Consider the following 21,123-nt stretch of genomic DNA (forward strand, 5'->3'; position numbering starts at 1 on the left):
TATTTAATGACTGTACAGCACCCAAAGCTAGAAATTTCATCTCAACGGTCAAAATTTTCACAAAAAAATGAGCACTGTTTAATTGGTGATGCCTTTCGATTGTTCTGCATCTAAAACGTATGAATGGAAGCAGCACGCTAAAAACGGTTTAGGTTAACTTCCCCGTTACAATTATCTAATGACTCCAATTACCGCCCTGATATTGTACAGCTCGCTGATGATAGCCTCGGCCTTTCAACCTCTTTCGCTTATCTTATCAATGTAGACATATATGCGATGCTTCTAAGCCCGTGATACCAGATTAAATTCGTTAGTTTTGCCCCCCCCTCTCCCCCCATAACAGGTTTTTTCGGCATCTCGAAGGGTTTTTACTTTCGCTTTTTTATCTCTCCTCTTCCTTTCGGATTGCGCATCTTCTCTTTTCACACCGACACGAGTGTAACAATTATTATTGTTATTTTGTCATCTTTGCTTCGTCATCTAAGAAAATTAATTTCACTGTTGTAAGAATTATCTCGCTAGTGATACTCATACGTAGATATATATATATATACATATATATATAATATATATACACACTGCGCATACACACAAACATGGCGTGATACGCCCAAGGCTATACATACACGGCTGATAACGATACGTATGTACATATTCTTAGGTCTGCTTTACGGTGGATGCGTTTTTAACGATTTTTGTCCTAGTTTCTTTACCTCGTTGTTTCTATAAGATTCATTCTACACTCCCATTAAACGCACGGTCTCCCTCTCTCCTTTTCACTTCCTGATCTTAACGGCACGCACATTTGTATAATTCAACGAGAAATGTTTAATACAGAACGAAATAAGAACGTAGTTGAACGGGTGAGACAGAATGGCAGAAGTAAAAAGAAAATACGAAACGGTGAAAAGTTGATTCCTCGAAGTCATGGCAGGGTCAGAAAGGTTTTCTTATGAGTTTAACCGGCTTATCCTATGGCGAAAAATAAACCGAACCATAAGGCACAAACGAGCGAAGTTACACATATGAAAATATACAGCAGTATATGCGCCTGAACCCATGCACATAATTTAACTGACCGTGTTTTTGTAGAAAGCGGTTCATGCGAGTCGTCTTACTGGTTATCCAGAATATTACTCAGGCGGAGAAATGTAGCTGCATAAAAAATATCGCAATATTTCTATGCCGCGGAAAGGCGAGCGGAAATTTTCATATATTTCAATGGACTCCAGCCACAAATCTCAGTATAATCTAATCATTCGAAAAAATGACTTTGTACTGGCGCGTTCTCGATTCTCTGAGAGTGTGAAAAACAGGTTTGTCCGAGAGTTACTGGGAAGTCGGAGGCGTTGGCTTGCATTTACCAAAAACCGCGGGCCTGGATTCGAAGTAATTGATGCGTGACACGGCAGGATCGCGCGATTCGCTCGAGCCAATGATTCGCCTCGAACACGGTTTGACTTCGGATCTGTCCTCTCGCTATTGCCGGTCACCGATCCATCCAGCCTCGTTGCCTTTACTTGGATAAAGTGTGCGACAGCCAACTGACATCGCGGCTAAACCGATGCGATATTTGAGCAATGCCAAGGTGCGCCTCGAGGCTCTGAGTTCAAAGGAAATCAGAGACAGAGAGAGAGAGAGAAAGAGAGAGAGACAAATTTCCGCCTCTGCCTTATTACACGTAACAAAATTTCCCGATCACGTTTAGGGCGGGAACACTGTCTTTCGATAAACCGGTTTGTTTTCCGCATTGCTTAGATACGCGGTTCTCGGGTTCGGCTGCTTAAACTCCCGAGTCACGAAATATGATACATAGGTACCTCTACCTGTTCCAAAGACCTCGCGGATCCTACGTGTGTTCGAATTGGCAGACAAGTTTCGATCGTCATCGTCAAGGTCTCGAGAACCAGACTAGTCCAGGCGTACGACACCCGTTAACTTCTTAACGTACCTACCAAATATAAAAACTCGCGTATACACGTCGTACTTACATCTCGTGCTAGCGCGATTCTGATTTACATATCTGCGGCGCGACGAGTGTGAAACTGAGTTCGATCGCCGTGAGTCATGCCGTTATCGGAAATCGAATTTCCGCTCTCGGATGCGAAAGGCCCGTCTTTCGTGGCGTAACTCGGGTCAAACAACGTCTTCGATTGAATGACTCAACCCGAGTGTCGGGGTAATACCCACTTCAGCGTGGAAATATACCGGCTTAGTGACGATTGCTAATTCGTTAATCTAGTAATTTCATGGATATCTACAAGAAAGTTTACACGTATGCACGTATTTCATGGATTTCTATACGCTTAGTTTGACTTCTGACGTAGTGGAATTATCGCCGAGTCATTTCAGTTACTGAATGAGCATCTATCGAATTAAAATTTGCATGATTCGGGATCAAGCTGACGAATTGAATTCGGAAAAATGTTAATCTTGTTAATCACTTCCTGTTTACTGGGATATAAAGTGTACAGTGATAATTATCGTTGGCAAAGCGTGGTTTTGACCTTTGTGGCGAATGTATTATGGAGATTACTCGTGACACTGAATTCGCCTTCTACAAGGAGTATCAACTGTCCGAGGTCTTATCTGCATCCAAAGGTTCATTCGCATGGTATATTATTCGTTTTCCGGGATTCACGAGAAATAGATAAAACAGTGAATTGGTAACCTTGGTTGTGATTACATGTTAGAATGGTTCCACTGATCCCAAATGCACGATATCGGTAATTATTTCAAATCGGAACGTAGAAGTCACTATAGCGTCATTCAAAACGCATTCTGATGGAATGAAATCAAAGTATAAAAACTAAATTTGCGTGCACGAATTGGTCGGACGATTTGACGCAACTGGAATTTTTGTCACGGGATCTATGGATCTGAAACTGGTCGTCGGATCCCAGGGTTACAGTAAATTATACTACCGTATTGGCATAACCACATCGAGAGATAGTCAGCAGCTTCGTTTGTGAACGAAATCCCCCTCTTTTCAAAAACCATTCATGAGTGTTTGATCGGCATGAAAAGATAAGGCGTAGTAGCAGGTCTGTGACCATTGACAAGCGTACCTTTATAGATAGAAGCCCGGCGATTGTTGCTGACTTGGTAGCATTCCTTTCGTAGGGATTCTGGAACTGTTGAACGAAGAAAAGGCAGCGACGACACGGACCAGCGACAAACGATACTCCGGAGATTCCACGAGCTTTGTATCGCTCGTCGCACCCGGTACGTGATCGTTGGAGCGAGCGATGACGACATGCAACACGTAGCGGAGAGCCTGCGATAAATAGTATGCAAAATAGCCGAAGTAGTGTGCTGGAACTGACTTGCCTTGATTGTAGACTTCACGGTTCAACGTTTCGACGGCTCTTTCGAGCCTTTCTCGGATGTTCGTAGTTGCATCACATTTTTTCCATTCTCATCAGAGTCGAATAAAAATGATCGGCACGATCAGTTCTCAGCAGGGCATTATAACGTGGACCTTGAAGACGAGAATCAACCTCAAGGCAATTATTCACTGATTATGAGACAATCAAATCGCCTGACACCCAACGGCAAGATGTAGCAGGATATCTCGGTTTTATCGGATCTGTGGTTCCGTAATTACTTAATTATCAGCATTCGTAAATCCTCACCGCAGTTACCTCAGTCAGTTGATTGAGAAACTTGACCGATCGGAGTGATAAGCTGCGCGAAGTCACGATTGGCTTATCGTTGGATGATTGAAGTTTAGAAAAGCAAATGATTTAATTTTTTCGTACACTGTGGCGGCTTGATATACTTTGAAATAAATTTACTGTACACGTCTTTCATCTCTTTTGGTTCAGCTGTCTTTAATCTTCACTCATATAAGCGTATCTTCAGGCTACCAGAGTGATTATCGTGAATGAAATTGAATTTAATTACTTCGTTGATTTCCGAAAAGAGTTTCAGAGAATTATCGATAGACTGTTATCGATATGTTGTCTAGCTTTGTTATCCCGTTGAAATAAAAAGCAAGTTTTTCTTGAATGTAGTACCTATGAAGGACAATCAACTCTGGAAATCACGTGAATTGTGGTAAATCGTTTCTTTGTTGTTGAGGCAGCGTTTTACTCATCTTTTCCTCGTTTAGTCCGTAACGAGTTTCTTTATCACAACGGACTTGGTACTCAACATGACGTCAACTCGCTGATGAGATGTACAACGAGATATTTGTGTACGTTTTGTTGGACTCTTGAGTGTGCGATTCGATGGGTAATAAGAGTATAAATTTCAAAATAGATCAATCATTGGCGATATTGTGGTCACCGTTTTCAATGCGATCTTAATCATTGAAATTAGACCAAAAAAGATCATTTTACACGGTTTTCGCCAGTTTAACCAGCTTAAGACTCATCAACCAAATAGGTTGAACCGCACCAAATAATTTAGCACTATCTTCCATACTTATGGATGTTGCAATCTTGTTTTTTTTTTTTATGTTATCACGGCACGTTATAATTCGTTCTTCTTTATTCATGTCGCAGGTTGACGAAATTGAATATGTGGGTGGCTCTGTTGCTGACAGCACAACTGGGCTTCGGTTTGCTGGGTAATGAAGGTGCGACATGTGACCCAAAAAATGGAAACACGTTAGTGTGCGAAAAGCTTGACAACGTCAAGTATATCGATGTGAACAACCTGACGACGCTGAAGGCTCCTGTCAAGGGGAAGACTTTGACGCCCATACCCTTCAAGAGACTGCCGTCATCCCTGAAGAGCCTGGACTTATCGGACGGAGATGTCGAGTCCATCGAAGCCGACACCTTCCTAAGGATGGCGAGCTTGCGGGATCTCAAAATGTCCGACAATTCGATCGCCGAACTGAAAGAGTCCGCGCTGAACGGGCTGACAAAGCTAAAGAACCTCGACCTGAGGAGGAATAAAATCCATCAACTGCCGCCAGCTTTGACGAAACTCGAGTCGTTAAAGAACTTGGAAGTCTCAGGTAATCCCATCGTCTGTAACTGCGCGACTCTTCGAGTGCGGGATGAGCTCTTGGCCAACGGAGTTAAGATCTCAAAGCGGGTCTTTTGCGTAACTCCTTCTCACCTGAAGGGAGAATCAATCCTCGAACTCGACACAGAAGTGATTTGCATGTTTGAAGAACAGGACGAAGAGATGCAGGCTGACCAAGCAGCCGGGTCTGGGGACGGTGATGACGAGCTATCGGAAGAGTACGAAGACCAGACGGAACTGCCTCCGATCGAAGATGTACCATCTAGTGCCACTCCAACGTCCAAAACCGATGAGCCGAAGGAGGTCGTGGATGACTTGATCGTAATTACGAACGCACGTAGCGATTTCGGCGGCGTGGAAATTCCGCTGGAGAACGCGACTCAGGTGAGCGCTGGCTCCAAGTCATCGAACACATCGGAGTCCACCGTCGATAGCGATCACTTCAACGATCTCGACGATTTCGACGACGACGACGACGACTTTGACTTTGACATTGCTAACGAAGAAGAATCGGACGACCTGATCGTCGAAGGCTCTGGGCTGACGGAATCTGAGGGATCCGGCACCGACGACAGCTGGATCCCCGAGGATAAACACATCTTAGTCAACACCGAGGACTTTGCAGAGACTTCAAGTACGTCGACCGAAAAGCCGACCACGGAGCCCACCTGGACCAGCGTATTCTGGAACATAGTGACTGGAGATGATGACGATGATTCAAATCCGGAAAAGAACACGGATGACAGTGTTACCGACGAGCAATTCATCGCCGTAATCACTGAGAGTTCTCCAGACACAAAGTCGCCCGTCACCACTACGACTCAGAGCACGATAATGGCCAAAGGAGGAATTCCGGACATCCTCGGTAACATGGACGAAGTGGAGGTTTCCACGAAGAAGGTCGAGGTCCAGGAAGCAGTAGCGACGTCCACCACCAATTCCACTTCCGGTCTCGGAACCCAGTCCGAAAAGATCCAAGAGACGGTCGAAGGCGAGGACACGCCGACCGGGAACGACTCGGCGTCGACCGTTCAGACGAAGAAGAGCATGGGATCGTACGTTGTGCTGGCAGCCCTGCTCGGAGTGCTGGCCGCGCTGGTCGGCTTCGCGGCGTACAAGAGCAGCTTTTGCAAGAAGAAGCCAAGCAGTGATCCGGAGCGAGGTACCGAGCTCAAGGACATGCAGAAGTCGCTTCTCGAGGGCAAAAATGGCAACCAACCGAAGATCGCCTCGAACGGTACCGCGGAGAGCGCTCCACTGGTCGGGTCGGGTCAGGGTCGAGGCGCCGAACCTTCGGAGGTAAAGCGGTGGCCAGAGTCCAACACGCCGACGGTCGACGAAGGCGTCAAGTACGCCCCGTCACCGGTCGACTCGGACCCGGTAAAGCCGCCCAGGAAGTCGATGCCGCCTCAGGATGATACGAATGGCCTTCAGGAGGTCAAGACCCACAAACCGCTGTCCACTTTCGCCCCGAGGACGCTGACGCCGCCGAACAGCCCGTCGAGTCCCGTAGACAACGGGAAGCAGAGCCCTCCGCTCAGCCCAAACACCCAGAGAGTGAAGATCACTCTTCAGGAGAATCCGGACAGCGTTCCCAAGACGCCGATCCTGATAACGCGGACGAAACCCGGTGTTAACCTAGTCAAAACGCCGTAGGCTATAATTGACCTTCAATATTCAACGTATGAATTCTTGTCTATCGAGAACCTTCGAAAGCCAACCAGTCTTCTTCTTGCTTCTTCTTTTATCATTCTTAAACACGATTATTTATAGACCGTTGTTACCACGCGTCGTGTTCCTACAGATCGAGTTTTCGGCCGTCCGTGATCCGCTATTTTCCACGTTACGTCCTCGAGCCTGAAACTTGCGAGAATACCGTATGAAACAAGGTGAACGATTCATGGATATATCAAGTTGTATAGTCCTAGCTTCTACTTGTATCCCGTTTTAATATTTATAACTATCGCCAGTTGACATATGCATTGCAGTTCTCTTTGCATTTCCTTGCCTATGTTTCGTAGATGTTTGATCCTCCCTAACGAATAAACGGCACGAAAGAATATTTTCGACGTGTAATTGTGAATGGAAACTTGAATGGGGAATGCCGTGAGGATAATATGGAAAAATTCGTGGCGCAAATAGAAGAATAAGATTTTGATGTGAAAATGGAAAACATACCTGTTAAGACAAATGGACTGTAATGTCAATGCCCGCTTGCAGTGAAAAGCATTTGTAGCCTCTTAGAACAAGCGTAAATATTGGTCGAGGTCCAGGATTCGACTGAGCGCGTGAATTATGAGAACGATGTTCGGTTTACCACGTATGTATAGTTAGGGATCGATTGAAGCGCCGTCTATCGTCGACCAGTGATTTCTCAATTGAAGAATATACGTCGTGATAGACTACTGTTAATTAATATACCTAGAATCTAGATCACTAGATTATATATTACATTATACTGTACAATATGTAAACGATTTAACGTAATTAGTCGTACCTATACAATATAAGCGAATATTTGGTGAGTTGTCATAAATATATTGTTCAGGGTCATAAGTTTATAACAACGTACCTGGTGAAACGTTTATGGACATTGCAGGTTTGTTATTTATTTCGTAACTAAAATATTGAAACGCGGCTCACTTAGCATTTAAATATCTAGTTGCCTTACCACGTGTTAAGATTCAAAAACAAATATATAATGTAACATAATTAAAATACATCATCACGCATATTAACTAGCTCATTGGTACATACGTACAATGTTTTAATATATTTTTAAATATTATAATAAAGTATAAATATAAAAATATGTAGTATACGCATAAATACGTAGATATCGTTATACCCGTAATTCGTATAACCCGTCTTCTGAGCCAAATCATTGTAAATGTTTATTCCGTACAAGTACACCGTTCTTATATGCATCCGGCGAGATGTGCTACTATTCGACATAATAAATATTATATAAATATATAAATATATTTTACTCGTTACTTACTTTCCTCTACCATAGGTATATAAATCCACATCCGTCGTGACTGGCAGCTATTACATTGACAAACCGTCAAACGATGAATCCCTACACCAGCCAAATAGCTCAGCTAAACGTACGGATAGCTAGGAAAGACATGAGAAGATTGGTGTATCGAAAATCGTGCCGGAATCGGGTATGGAGGGCCAGAATTATGTCACTTTGAAGTGGCAATAGTGAATCCAACGTTCACGTTTTTCTAGTAAAATATTCCATGCTGCAAAACAGCTGCAACTCACTCAGCCGGACTGGAAACAGAACAAGCACATATGTGTATAACATACAATTTGCATTGTCATTTTAGTGTCATGGCCATGTATCTTCCTCAGTTTTTTTTAACCCGCCTCTTCTACGCTATACCATCATTCCGACGTTTTATTTGTTTTACGTTACTCACCTTATTTCACTTATCACTGAACTTTGAACACTTGAACAACAGGCTGATACAGACCTGTTCATTTCACTTAATTCAGACTCCACTTTCAGCTGAAGTCGATAACGTCTGGTTCATTATCCTGATTTACTAGCCCATAATATTTAAGGGGAATGTATTTTCGAGTTTACTTGGCATTGAGAAACATGACGTACGATTGACCTCGCGAGTGCAGTTCAACTCCCGAGACTGGTTTTGAAAAAAGAAAATTCATTTTCATCACGCGTTATTCAGTCTTTAATAAATAATAATAATCTTAACCAATATAATGAAGTATAATCATATTTTATCCTCGTGTTACGATGACCATAATTTGCTGTCAGTAGGCACAGTAAACCGGTACCAAACTAAAATCACTCCATTTTAGTGAGTGCAGGATCAATACATCGTCACACCAGACTTTCGTTACCCCTTAACTCCACATCGCCTGAATATCATCAGTGCACTTCCACATCAGCGCATCCTGAAATTTTTCACAGTGCAACAACAGTCGAAAGTATCACTGCAACCCGATTCATTACTCGAGGAGGTTAGTCCGGGCTCTGAAAGACCTGATTGCGTCAACGACACGCGACGAAAAGCACACGAGACCGCAGATGATGAAAGCGACCGCTTTTTTAGCCCGCAAGCCCGATGGTCTCCAGCGTTATCAAAGAGCCTCGAATACCGAGGTTCTCTGTAATACCGAGTTGCCGACGGAGCTTTCAACTCCAAGAGTAACCGTTTCCATCGGTCGTTCTAGAAGTCGCTCTCCTGATCAGTCGGCCTGTAACCACTCCTCGGTTCTTTGGTCAGGGTCTGGATGACGATTCCGTTCGTCGTTATCTTTGCTGGCAGGATTCCGGCGTGGACGTCCGAGTCCTCGTCGTCGGACGAATGTCCGTTCCTCGCGTTGCTCCGTCGCTTCTTGTGTCGGACGGCGGGGGTCAGAGGTCGTGGCCGTGTCCTGGATCCGGCGTCATCGTCCGAGTTGCTCCTCGGACGAGGGCGCCGCTGCTGCAAGCTCCTCGAGGACGCAAGCTCGTTGGTGGAATCGAGTGGGGACTGGGCCGAGTCCCCGAGGTCATTGGTGGACCGATTCCTCTCGAGGCTGATCCGCCGCCGTCTGATTTCACGCCGCTCTTCCCTCCTTGCCAAGTTCTCGTCACTGATAGCTCTCTTCCTTGGTCTCCTCGACCTACGCTTTTTGGACCTGAGGTTATCCACCGAGCCGAGTATGTGCGTCGGCACGCTTTCCATCGATATAGAGTCCAAGGCGTCCATCGAGTGTGCCAGTCGTGGCATGTGAACGGCTTCCTCGTAGCTCGGTGGACAGATCAGTTCCAGAGGGTTGATTCTCGGCTCCGACGACTGCTCGATAAGCTGCTCTTCCTCGTGACGGTTTCTGGGGAAATTTCGTGCAGGGAAGAATTTAACCGAATACTTAGGTATTAGGCCGAGTGCCCAACAATCGAAAAGAATAGAAACGGAACGATTAGCACAATTATGAATCCCATTTGTTTAAGTTTCCGAATTAAGCATGAGTTATTCCAATGAGACACTGTTCGTTTTAATCTGTTTATTCGTTTCTATTAGATTTTATCCGTTCTTTCCTATCCCGTCACATTCGCGACAATGCCACCTCTAATAGCTTGTTCGTTTCAATTATTTATTTAGAATAAGGGATGGCAATTATCAATCCGATTCAATTCTTTCTATCCAAATTAATTCTTCTCAAAGAATACGAAACATCCGTTTCGATAAAGAAATCGGAATAGATCGTATTGAAATTCTCGATCCGTTTCTATTCTTTTCCAATTGTTGGGTGGTGAACGGAGATGGGTTAATTAAGCTCCAGGGAGAGAAAACCGAGACACGGTTCTCGGATTAGACTGATAATAAGAAAAGGGTCGTAACTTATGCACAGGCACCTTGGCTTTTTACTGACGAAGATGTGCCGACGGCTGATAAAACACTTACCGTCTTTGCAGAAGCCTCAGTCTTTCCCTGGCTTCGGCTCTCTCCAGCTCCTGGCGTTCCAGGTGAGCCTGTCTTTTCATTTTCATCGCATGCCGCAGAGACACGACACTGCCGAATACTATAACCATGGTCAATAGACTGATGAGTATCATGCCCCAGGTTTTGTCCTTCGGGTCAAAAGCGACATCTTTTTCGTTGCAGGCCATTTTCCATGAGAAGCCGGACACGTTGCCAGGACTTTCACAAACGAGGTCCAGCGGGTTAGCTTTCAGTTTTAACAGAAATTCGTAGCTCTCGTAGATTAGCTCGCAATCGCATCGCCACGGATTTTCATTCAGCAGGATCCTCTGCAAGGATGGATTACCCTCGAACACCGATGGTAGCGGTGCAACCGTCAGTAGATTCCCTGGAAATGAAAATTTGTTGGTGAAATATGACCGGGCGATGCTTTGCTTGAACCTTTGATGAAAGCCGACTCACCTGACAGATCGATACGTTCGAGAGCCGGAAGCAGATGAAAAGTTTGATTAGTTAATTGGATCACCCTGTTCTGTCGAAGGGAGAGAGTAGTGAGGGAGTGTGATTCAAGATTATCAGGAATTTGGTCCACTCGATTGTTGCTCAGGTAAAGAGTCTTGAGCTTTGGCATGGTGAGCAATACGTCGTTCGTAAAGTCATCCAATAAATTGCCAGACAGATCCAAGAAGGTCGTTGAACTCGTAAAGTTTGGAAACTGAAGTAAACTGTTGTGAGACAGGTTCAACAGACGCAAATTCATGTTCTCTCTGAACGCTGCCCAGTGGATATTGTGCAATGAATTTAAAGACAAGTCCAGAATTTCCAATTTCACTAGACCAGCAAACGCGCTCTTGTTAACTTGATCGAAAACGTTTGCTGCGAGCGATATTTGTCGTAATTCGGTGTTTTTTGCAAATATCTGATCCGGTAGAAATCTGATCAAGTTTCGGTTCAACTTCGCGATGATTAGTTGAGGGAAACCGTGAAGCCCAGGTCGGTCTAAATTGCACCTTGAAGCGTCTAATCTCTTCAATTTATTATGCGTCAAAGTGTTGAATCTGTTGAATTGAAGTATATAGATTAGTTCAAAAAATAAAGTGTTTAGAAATTGAATGAACGTTTGTTTTTATTGTTTTTTTATAATTTGAGCGAGTACCGCGTGCTGAAGACGAGCATCGGGTTATTCGACAGTCGCAGTTCTTCCAGATTCGGCAAATACAAGAGCGAATCTGGATACAGGTAGTTTATTTGACAATCCGACATGTCCAACCATCTCAATGATTCGCTCACGGGTTTATCCACTATTCTCAAAGGATTTCCCATGAGACTCAGAGTTCTCAGTTGCGTTAGTTTACTCACAGTCGTATTAGCAAACGCTTTAATTCCTGAAACAATAAGAAAACTTGAGAAATTTGATTTCCGCATGGTATTGTGCTAAGAATTTCAAATTCGGCTACGGGTGTAAAATATCGCAAACTGTTGCATTCATTTTTCGTTCACAATCGCGGATGAGCAGTTACATTGTTTTTTAAAGGATAAAAACTTTCGAAATCACGGACGCAAATCAAATCCATGATGAATCAACGTTCAAGTAAATTCTAAAACCGGAGTACGTTTCATTCCTTCCGCGAAAAAGAAATGCCCCTATTAAAGGGCTGCACTTCGATTGAAAATTCCAACGTGGGCGTGGCTGACCCAGATAGCAGAGAGCTAAAGGTTCAATCAATAGAGCATTGTCCATGGCTAGTGTGTGACTTTATCAAAGCAAGGCAGCGTAATAAGCATAAAGGAATAATAAAAAGGCGGGTATGATGGCGTTCGGAAAGTTGGTATCGCTTATCAGTAGTGGTACTGCTCTGATTAAACAGTTATACGTAAACTTAAGCCTAACGAATCTTATCACGCGTGAATGAATCAGTTGCAAAATAATCGTTACACATGTAGGTATCACAACTTGAAGGTTCTACTACGTGCCCGTTGCGACTTTAGAGTCAGAGCTGAAGCACCGGGAATTTCTCGGTAATTATTAACTCACCACAGTGACTGCAATCCAAGACTTGCAACGACTGGCTCATTAACCCGTCCAGACTAGATATTGGATTTCCTCCGAAGAACAAGATCTTCAGGCTCGTCAGATGGCTTATCGATGTCAGTCCAGATACGGAGGTAAAAGCATTACCAGATAGATCGAGTTTCTGCAGCTGATCCAACCCGTAAAGTTTATCCGGCAAATCGGTCAACCGATTTCTGGCCAAATTTAGATACTGTAGTTTGTTGAAAAGCGTCAAAGTATCCGGTATCTCTTGCAAAATGTTTCCGGACAAATCCAAATATTGTACCTGTACAGATGTAAACAAACATATCTGAATGCTCGATGATATTCTTCATTTCCACGTCCGAGTAACCGCAGGAATCGAGTTCTATCCGTAATCATCGATTACCGATTTGACGCTGATTGAGAGAGGCTTGACTGATAATATACATACATCGCTTTCAACGATATGAATTGTCTTTTAAGACGTGGCAAAGAACTGTTAATTCGCCATTCCAAGATCGGTGAAAAAAACATCATTCCTTGGATTCGTTAAGCTTGAAAAAACTTCATCCCTGTTTGGAAGAATGATTCATAAGTGATTCACACTCACCAAATCGCTGATTCTATCAGGAAATTCTCGCAAGCCTCTCTTCTCGCACGCCACGCGACTAGGGACCTGGTCCAAGGAGCACAAACACCTTTCCGGGCAGCCAGCGTGAACCTCGAGTTGAAACGAGGCGAGGCACAATATTAACACACACCAAGCAACACTCGGGCTTCTCGATCCGTTTGCGAAACGTTGATGCCTCACCATTTTGAAACTGAATTACACCGTTGGCCAGTGTGACGAATGATGCACATACCAGCACCAGCTCCTTTGACACTTGATATTTAGTAATAGTCTGATAACAATCCGTTGCACCTCCGTGATAACGTCATCGTTGAAAAGCGAAGGTCATTTTCTCAGAGTGGTTGTTTTAACGTGTCCCAAAATGGTTCAACTGGATCATGTATTTACCGCGGTAACTAAAACTCTGACAACACCACCACGATGCTTATTCTGATCTGCTCATCTATCAAGGGAGCGGTTACGTTACCTGGGCCTCTGCGACTTATCGCAGTACTTGATAAGTGGCGCGCATGCTGGCTCGCTCGCTCAGATATCTCACCAAGATAGCCGACCGATGTTGAAGCTAAACTGAAATATGTGTCAGGACGTTTTACATGTATTATCGTTGTACCGTTGATCGCAATTTCAATTTGGCTGATGGTGTCGAATTTGCGACTTTGGACAATCGTTTCGGGGTTCTTACTCACAACCCCAGAATCCGGCAAACCTACCAACCGACGGACCACGAAGGCACCTTCCAATTTAGTGAACGATGGATTACGGAGAGGGATGAAAACGTGGACGTTAAAGCTCCGCCGAGAAGGGCAAGTTACGCGATTTATGTGGGCTGTTCAATACGCCATTGAGAATTTGGGAAGGCAATGACCCGACACTCTTGAGCTTGTGATGTATAATTACGAACACCCGGGTCGTGTATGCACACGTGCAGATGTGTACATACGGCAGGTACGCGGTCGCAGCGACGCAGTGCCGAAGACAGTTTGAGACGTACCGCGGAACGTATAACCACCGTCTTCCTCCTCCTCGTTGAAAAATATAAGACGTTAGATAAATATCTCAAGTATCCCAAAGCCGATATTGAGCGACCTCTCTAGCTATAAGCTTCTCTTGGCTGACCCACGCGGATATTTCACCACAATTCCCCCCTAGTCCTCCTCCCAGCCGACTGCAGATTCCAATTGACCCCCGATAGCTCCTCCTCCTGCTCAATACCGTGTCCGTTATTTTGTCACAACGACACTCCGCTCAAGTCACTCGCTTCGTTTCACAAGTTCACAAGTTGGCGAATCCGTGCATTCAATGCGCAAATAACTGCCTGGTGACAATGTTTAAAGTACGGAATGGGAAGTTAAATGACGTGCTGATCGGCTTGCAACTAATCCTTTTTCTAGTCTCATGCACATTTGGTAAATGTCTTTTTGGTCACACTCGAACGTATGTAGTACCTAATTCGTTCGAACGAGACAAGGTGAATTAATTGTGAGTCATGCGAAGTATCGCCAAATCATTTGAAGTTATGTGATGAGCGTGAGTAATAGGCGTTATCGCTTAAAGTTGCTCGTTTGAAGTACATTCGCTGCCTTGATATACCAATCATGGCTTTATCGCAAAACGTAGGATTTGTAAAACGTCGGTATTGCTAAAGTGCTAATTAGATCCATCCGAAAGATCTCGATCTTGTTCATTTTTTAATAAATATTGTTAATGATCTCCCAATTACTGTTCAAAACGGTCACGCGTCACAGATTCGCTGATTCGTTTACGAACGACCAATACTAACCGTTGAATGGTCGTTGCTAATCGCGAAACGCATCTATAGCGGTTCGCTGGTGCCTGCTTCTGAATTTTTCAGGAACCTGGAAAAACGAGGGAGCTTCGCTCTCGCCGTTGACTTTTTTCCCTCCCCCAATTCGGACCAATCGTGCACTCGGGTCACACCCTCTGTTGGTGCTAGTGGCTTAGCTGGCGCCGGCGCTTAGCCCGCAGCTTATCCACGAACCGGGAGGGCGAAACCCAGCGAGGGAACCGTCTCTACCTGTTGATACTAACCAACCCCTTCCGTGATCTCGTAAATCCAATATTCTCCAGTCACACGCGATGTCACGCCTCTCCAACGGATGCAGCGGTTCCAGAGTGCGAAAACCCGTTTTGCGAGAAAAAAACGAGTCATTTACTGATAAGAGTCGTTGGTGGAGAATTTCTTTCTACTTGGAGTAAATTTTTGCCTAATCAAACAAAGGTTGGCGGTCCGAAATTTATATTCCTGAGAAGAGATGGCAAATTAGTTACCCACCAACGACAACGTTCTCCTACACAATGTATTTATAAATTTTTAAATGATTCCAAATCATCTCAAAAGACTCTACACGATTACAAATAATCTTGAATGTCTATATTCAGGTCATTTAACCAAGTACAGACTTGGGTCACAAAAGCCAAGCCTTACAACCTCGGTGGTACACTTTTAAAAATCTCTCCAATATCCAGATGTGCCCAGACTGCAGTGCAGACTTTCAGTGAACCAAAATCGAGCTTTATGTAATTTTACATGTTATTAAGCGATAAATAAATCTGGTTGCACGAATTGGACCGACGTGAAGTGGCAAATACGAAGACGCACCGCGGCACGTGTGCCGTGAATAGACAATCACACGATTTTATCAAATCGACCGTAGAGATTGAAGGTCAGCGAGCCGTGGTCCACCGCCAATTACGGGTCTTTGACTGATCGATTACGTCGGGGTCAAGAGCACCGCTCGGTGACACGAGTGTCCAAATGCTTCCCAGCGGCAAAAGGTTTCGGCGTTTCCATCTGCGCAGCGAATGTAATTCGCTACCTACTCGGTTATTTCATCCCGCAATATGAGGTAAGGTGCGGCCTCTTCTCACAGCGCCTGAGCTGAAAGAGATGGGCGTAATTAAAAGTCGATCAACTCGTACATCGAGCTCCGTGATAAAGACGTACCCGAGTACCGTTCACCCTCCCCCTCGCCCTCCCGCAATTTCTCTTTCTCTCTCTCTCTCCCGCTGGATAGACGTACATAATGTACTACAACAAGACCGCGACGCTATCTGCGGCGAAGTGTCGCGGTTATAAAGGGCGGGCCGCTTTTCGTCGGTCTGTCTGGAGTCGTTCGGTGTAGGTACGAACAAGTTTCGGTTGCCCCGGATCGAGTATCGCCGCATGTATACGCGTGTGCTGTATATTTTTAACGCCTTCATTTCCGCCCGCCCCCGTTACACCGGAAATGACGGGACGATACCTCGCGGTGTTTCAAGTATTGATCAGGTTCGAGTCGAGTGCCACCCCCGAGCACCGACCTCCACCCCCTATTCCCTTCTCCCTCCCCTCCTCACCCTCCCACCGCCACTTCGCAGACGGCAAGGTGGAGGAGGCGGCTGGATGCGGGGGCGGTGAATTCAGTTCAGCTACCGAGATGGCCGCCCCCGGCACCCGGGGCACCTTACCTTCGGTTATCTGTCTTCTTTCGTTTTAAAGATTTCTCCGGGACGTCGCAATTCTTGACGCGTCTGCACCCCTTTGCCACCCTTCGCTATGCTGCTTTATTTTCACCTCGCTCGCATTTCTGACGTGTGAATTTAAGTCCTCTTCCTTCGATATATAAATGCGGGATTACTGTTTTATTTTTCGAACTCTCGTGTACGCGGGAAAATTTTTCCGTTAAGGAATTATTGTAAAGCTTCTGAAGCCCGTTGAGAAAAATTTCCAGTTATCGTTACTGTAGAGTGTTTAACCGTTTTCATTTTTTATCATTATCGAAAAATATAATTCTCGATAAAGAAAACGAAAATGGGTTTATCAATTTTTACGGTTAAATAGATCGTACTATATTTTCTTGTAACTATTCACGAAAAGAAACACGATTTGCTGGCCCATTGTATTTTAGTGTTCATTTACGTAGAAACAGAAATTAGTTTAGCTGTCGGAGTAAGAATTTTCACTGCAACAGCACAGCCAAATGAGCTTCTCAATGCAGCAAACCTGGCTGTTAAATTTTTAAAATCTCACTGTAGTAAAAAGTTTCTATTGATGTCTCTATATCAACACTGACATTTGCTAATCCAACGAATTTATTCTTCCATGTTGCGATAATTTGATATTAGCGTAAAACTAAATTAATGCCAAGTTCTCACTCAAGGTCTCATTTAACTGTAACAAATTTTGGTTCACTAAAAAAACAAATTTTCAATGTTGCCATACCGAGGAAATGTGTATTATTGATAACACTCATCAGAGTACTGTAAATGGTATTATAACAGTGACTCGTCCCATATTTGTTCATATTTCACTAGAATTTTCTGGTAACCGTAATGAAAAATTAAATTTTTCTTTTGCAATTTCTCTCTCTCTCCCTCTCTCCTTCTCTGTCTCCCTAGTTTTCTCTATCCAGCGGCAATCGCGAAACCTCGGCGAGATGGATGCGAAAACTCCGGCGCTCGCGAGTCGCGCTCAAAGCACGCAGACGCTGTAGATAATATTATACCGCGTACATTGCTGCCTCGGAGATTATGCGGCTCGCAATTAATTGAGCAATTAAATCTTACCTAACTGTGCACCTTGCACCCCGAGTTTCAACCCACCTCCAGATTACACGGTGTGTTGGTATCGTTTAACGAGGAAACGCGGACATGTTATTTTATTTATTATACGCGGATTAAAAATGAAACAACGAACTTATTGAGAGAGATTTCCGCAGAGTTGGCTTGAATAAATTTAGGATTGTCAACCCTTTTTGATTTTTTTTAGGGATTCAGGAACAATCATAGGCTGCAGGAATAACTTTGTCAGAAGGCTTAGCGATTCACCCCGGTCACCAAAGCTCTGGAAAGTTGGGAAAAATCAAGAAACAGTTAACGCAGGGAAACAATTAAACTGTGGAAGAAGAAAAAAATTAGTACATCGAGTAGTTTCTATAATAAGATATAATATAAAAGAGTGATTATCAACGTGTCAAAAGATTTTCCATAGTAATTTAATACTTTGATAGTCCGTCAAAAATAACAAAAATATAGTTTGAAATAAACAAAATCTGTCGTTAATTTAACGCTCAGACCTTCTTTTCCAATCTTCGATCTCAACAATTTCATGATACTTACATTTCTTTGAAATCTACAAATTTCCATCGAGTACTTAACATACATCGAGGATGAAATAATTATCTGCTTGATAAAATGCATAACAAATAAAAAATTAAAACAAAAATTGAGAGCCTGATTCTAATACAAAAATTTACACGCATAGAAATTTTAACGCACACGTAAACTATTTTGGACACTTTATCGTATGCATACAGTTTTTTTGGATTGTTTTCTTTTTTAATCAACAAAATTGGTTCAACGCTACAACAAAAAAAAAATATCTTGAATGTTCGAGAGAATATTAAAACACTATTAGATTGTCCCGACAAAAGGTATACAGGTTTTAATTAGTTTGTTGATACAATGATCGATAATTTCTGAATTCTGTGCCAAAGAGCCCCGTTCTTTTTTATGGCTAAAATGCTCATGTATTTATCTACCGTATGTTCAAGAACGAGTGAATACAAGTAAAGTTATACAGTACACAGAGAATACTTTTGCTTGGCAGATATTAATGCTTGATAGCAAAATCCTGCGCCCCGGTCCCTTCGACACTCCACAGTTCTTTTCCTCCTTTCTTCCCTTTTTCTCTCTCTCTCTCTCTCTTTCTCTCGGTGCCGGGGGTTTTTTTCTTCGATTCCCAACCCCTACATTAAAAAGTATCATTTAAAGGGTGGCTTATCTCTACGGAGCTGCTCCGCGGAGCTTTTGTCATTTTCGCTCCCCTTAACCGAGTGACATCTTTTCAAACGTGCACTCGTAATTGGTCTGGCATGTTTATAAATCATGGCTACGGATGTACGCCGCTTCGCTTAGCTCGTATTTTGGCTCGCGTTGAATAAGCGAATTTCTCCCTTTCTCTTCCCTCTCTCTCCTCCCATTACTTGTCGCGTGTTATGAACAACGCATGGAATCGAAGGTGCAATTGAAAATAAAAAAACACAGTAACGTTCTCTGTCATTTTCAGCTCTTACAAAATCGAAATTCAATTTTCCTAATTGTACAAAATGTCTTCAAGAATTTTAACGTTTTGATTCGTGAAATATCTTCCACACTCGAGTTAGAAAATTTCGTTATAAAAATTCAGAGCTTTCACGACATCCGACATTAAGGGAAGGAATATCGGGTATATGACGATTCAAATACAGTAGAAATTTTAAGTGTAAAGATGGTTCGTTTGACCATTCCGCATAGTCAAATCGACTATTTTCTATCGTGGATGATACGACGTGACTATTGAATCACAGTCACGGAATCCCACTGAAGATTCTACTTGGAGAATGCTAATTTCAATCGAACAAACCTTTGAGGCCAGGTTTTATCCTGAACGATAGATCACGAAGAGAGTTATTGGAGTTATCCTGGGGCTATATCATAGATCGGGGGATCGATATTGTAACGGTGAGAAACAAGGCTAAGCAATCGCGCGGAGATATCTCGTTGAAATTTGAATGGATGTCGGTTGTTTGTGGTTCAGTGCTCCCTTAACAAGATCAGGTTTCGCACATCTGGTGGGTCCCTCGACCTCCCTCGTCATCCCCCGTGGCTGCCTCCGCCGCGACGCCCGCGTCTCAGCATCGCGCGCATTGTCTAATCGTCGCCCGGCTCTCCCGCTCTCAGACGGGACAAATCCGCATTCAAATTCTACGCTAAGTCTCCTCGCATTCCGGCTTCAGGTGTTACAGTGGCAGAATTCAGCCACAGAGAAAAAAAAAAATAACAAATAAATCAAATAATACTCGCACCGCGCATTCAGTTTATTCGTTCGAGCTTGATCTTCGTACAATTTCACCTCCGGGGGTGGTGATGAATTCCAAAGAAATTCGGCTTCTTTGTTTACGAACTTATGCCCTTTATCGGCACGCTACACAGACGGAGCGAGTATAAGATACGAATATTCGCGAAATCTGGGCTTGAGAAATAAAACTTTCAAATACCAGTGAAATTGATTGCAGGTTTTATACGAACGTGGAAAAAATATCACAAATAAAACGTATCGGAACAATTTAACTGTGAAATTGATCGGTTGAAAAAAAAAAAACAATTCAAAATAAAATCAATGTTTGGCTCAAAATTTGATAAAGCTTTTTAGTTCACAATTGTATAAAAAAATATATATATTACCAGTGATCGTAATAAAATAGAGTATTAAGACGTGACTAGATTTTCTGGTTACAGTTACAAAACTGATTTTCATCTTGTACCTGGAACAGTAATTTTTGAGTTACGTCAAAAAATGAATGTACATAGTTACAAGGGCTGGTAGAATAATCGCGACTAGAAACTTCTGCCGTCGCAAGAAAATTGATGCACATTTTTTAACTACAAGAGTTATTCTCTTTTTCCCTGAACTTTTTCGGCTGATCGCGGCGAGCAAGGGGAACTGTGCAAGCGAATGTTACATTCGCATTTAAGTCGTATCGGGGCAATATTTCACGATTTGACTCTGCGGACGACCAAGACGCGACCCGTTTACAGGTTGTATCGAGGCATTACCTCGTAATGCCTAACGGATGAGTGTATATTTCAGTCCTATCTGGTACAACTGTACCTACGATCCTAAAGAGCGTATAAGGAGCCTGAGGATGGCGTATTTCCAGGAGGCGAAACGCCAATCCTAGTCGATGCTTTTTATTGCCTTGATAAGCGGCCGCGGTTCTCTCCTCGCTGCAACTTCTCCGAATGTAATCTTTACGTCTGTCGGCGACGCGCGGACGTCATTCGCGCCTTAACAGATTCACTCCGGCACCTTCGCGAGTTCTCCTTTCTCTATTATTGTCGAAAGATTTCGATCTGGGCCACCCTGCCTCCGCAAGAGAAAAATAAAAAAAAAAAAAAAAGAAACAGAACACTTAGTCTGCAGTGGTGCAACTTTCAGATTTCTCTCCGCTGGCAATCGTGAGGGAAAAGCACAAATTCCGTTTACAGTGTTC

General features: G+C 43.6%; 3 protein-coding genes across 5 annotated transcripts in view; 1 reads left to right on the forward strand and 2 right to left on the reverse strand.

The window, feature by feature from the left end:
* The window catches only part of LOC124293830, a 13,702-nt gene extending 10,135 nt beyond the window's left edge, over window positions 1-3,567 (reverse strand). For both annotated transcript variants that reach the window (XM_046736315.1, XM_046736313.1), the window contains exon 1: window positions 3,069-3,567. In XM_046736315.1, the coding sequence (XP_046592271.1) occupies window positions 3,069-3,258 (190 nt within the window). In that variant the 5' untranslated portion in view covers window positions 3,259-3,567. The remainder of the gene's footprint in view (window positions 1-3,068) is intronic.
* The window catches only part of LOC107221880 (protein windpipe), a 26,259-nt gene extending 18,299 nt beyond the window's left edge, over window positions 1-7,960 (forward strand). For both annotated transcript variants that reach the window (XM_046736312.1, XM_015661041.2), the window contains one exon: window positions 4,509-7,960. In XM_046736312.1, the coding sequence (XP_046592268.1) occupies window positions 4,525-6,636 (2,112 nt within the window). In that variant the 5' untranslated portion in view covers window positions 4,509-4,524 and the 3' untranslated portion in view covers window positions 6,637-7,960. The remainder of the gene's footprint in view (window positions 1-4,508) is intronic.
* Window positions 7,147-14,025, reverse strand: LOC107221906 (insulin-like growth factor-binding protein complex acid labile subunit). Its single transcript, XM_015661080.2, has 6 exons — window positions 13,070-14,025; window positions 12,460-12,763; window positions 11,581-11,809; window positions 10,887-11,482; window positions 10,407-10,812; window positions 7,147-9,831 (listed from the first exon to the last, which is right to left on the reverse strand). The coding sequence occupies exons 1-6, from the start codon at window positions 13,271-13,273 to the stop codon at window positions 9,186-9,188; spliced, it is 2,385 nt and encodes a 794-aa protein (XP_015516566.2). The 5' UTR covers window positions 13,274-14,025; the 3' UTR covers window positions 7,147-9,185.
* Between the last annotated feature and the right edge of the window lie 7,098 nt (window positions 14,026-21,123).

The sequence above is a fragment of the Neodiprion lecontei genome, chromosome 4 (assembly GCF_021901455.1).
Source record: "Neodiprion lecontei isolate iyNeoLeco1 chromosome 4, iyNeoLeco1.1, whole genome shotgun sequence".
Lineage (NCBI taxonomy): Eukaryota > Metazoa > Arthropoda > Insecta > Hymenoptera > Diprionidae > Neodiprion > Neodiprion lecontei.

Bases quoted from the DNA above. Each gene is read 5' to 3' on its own strand.
- LOC107221906 (XM_015661080.2), bottom strand. From the start codon at position 13,273: ATGGTGAGGCATCAACGTTTCGCAAACGGATCGAGAAGCCCGAGTGTT. The intron at 12,764-13,069 runs GTGAGTGTGAAT...ACATCTGTACAG, and splicing joins CTGATAGAATCAGCGATTTG to GTACAATATTTGGATTTGTC. The intron at 10,813-10,886 runs GTGAGTCGGCTT...TTTCATTTCCAG, and splicing joins CGAACGTATCGATCTGTCAG to GGAATCTACTGACGGTTGCA.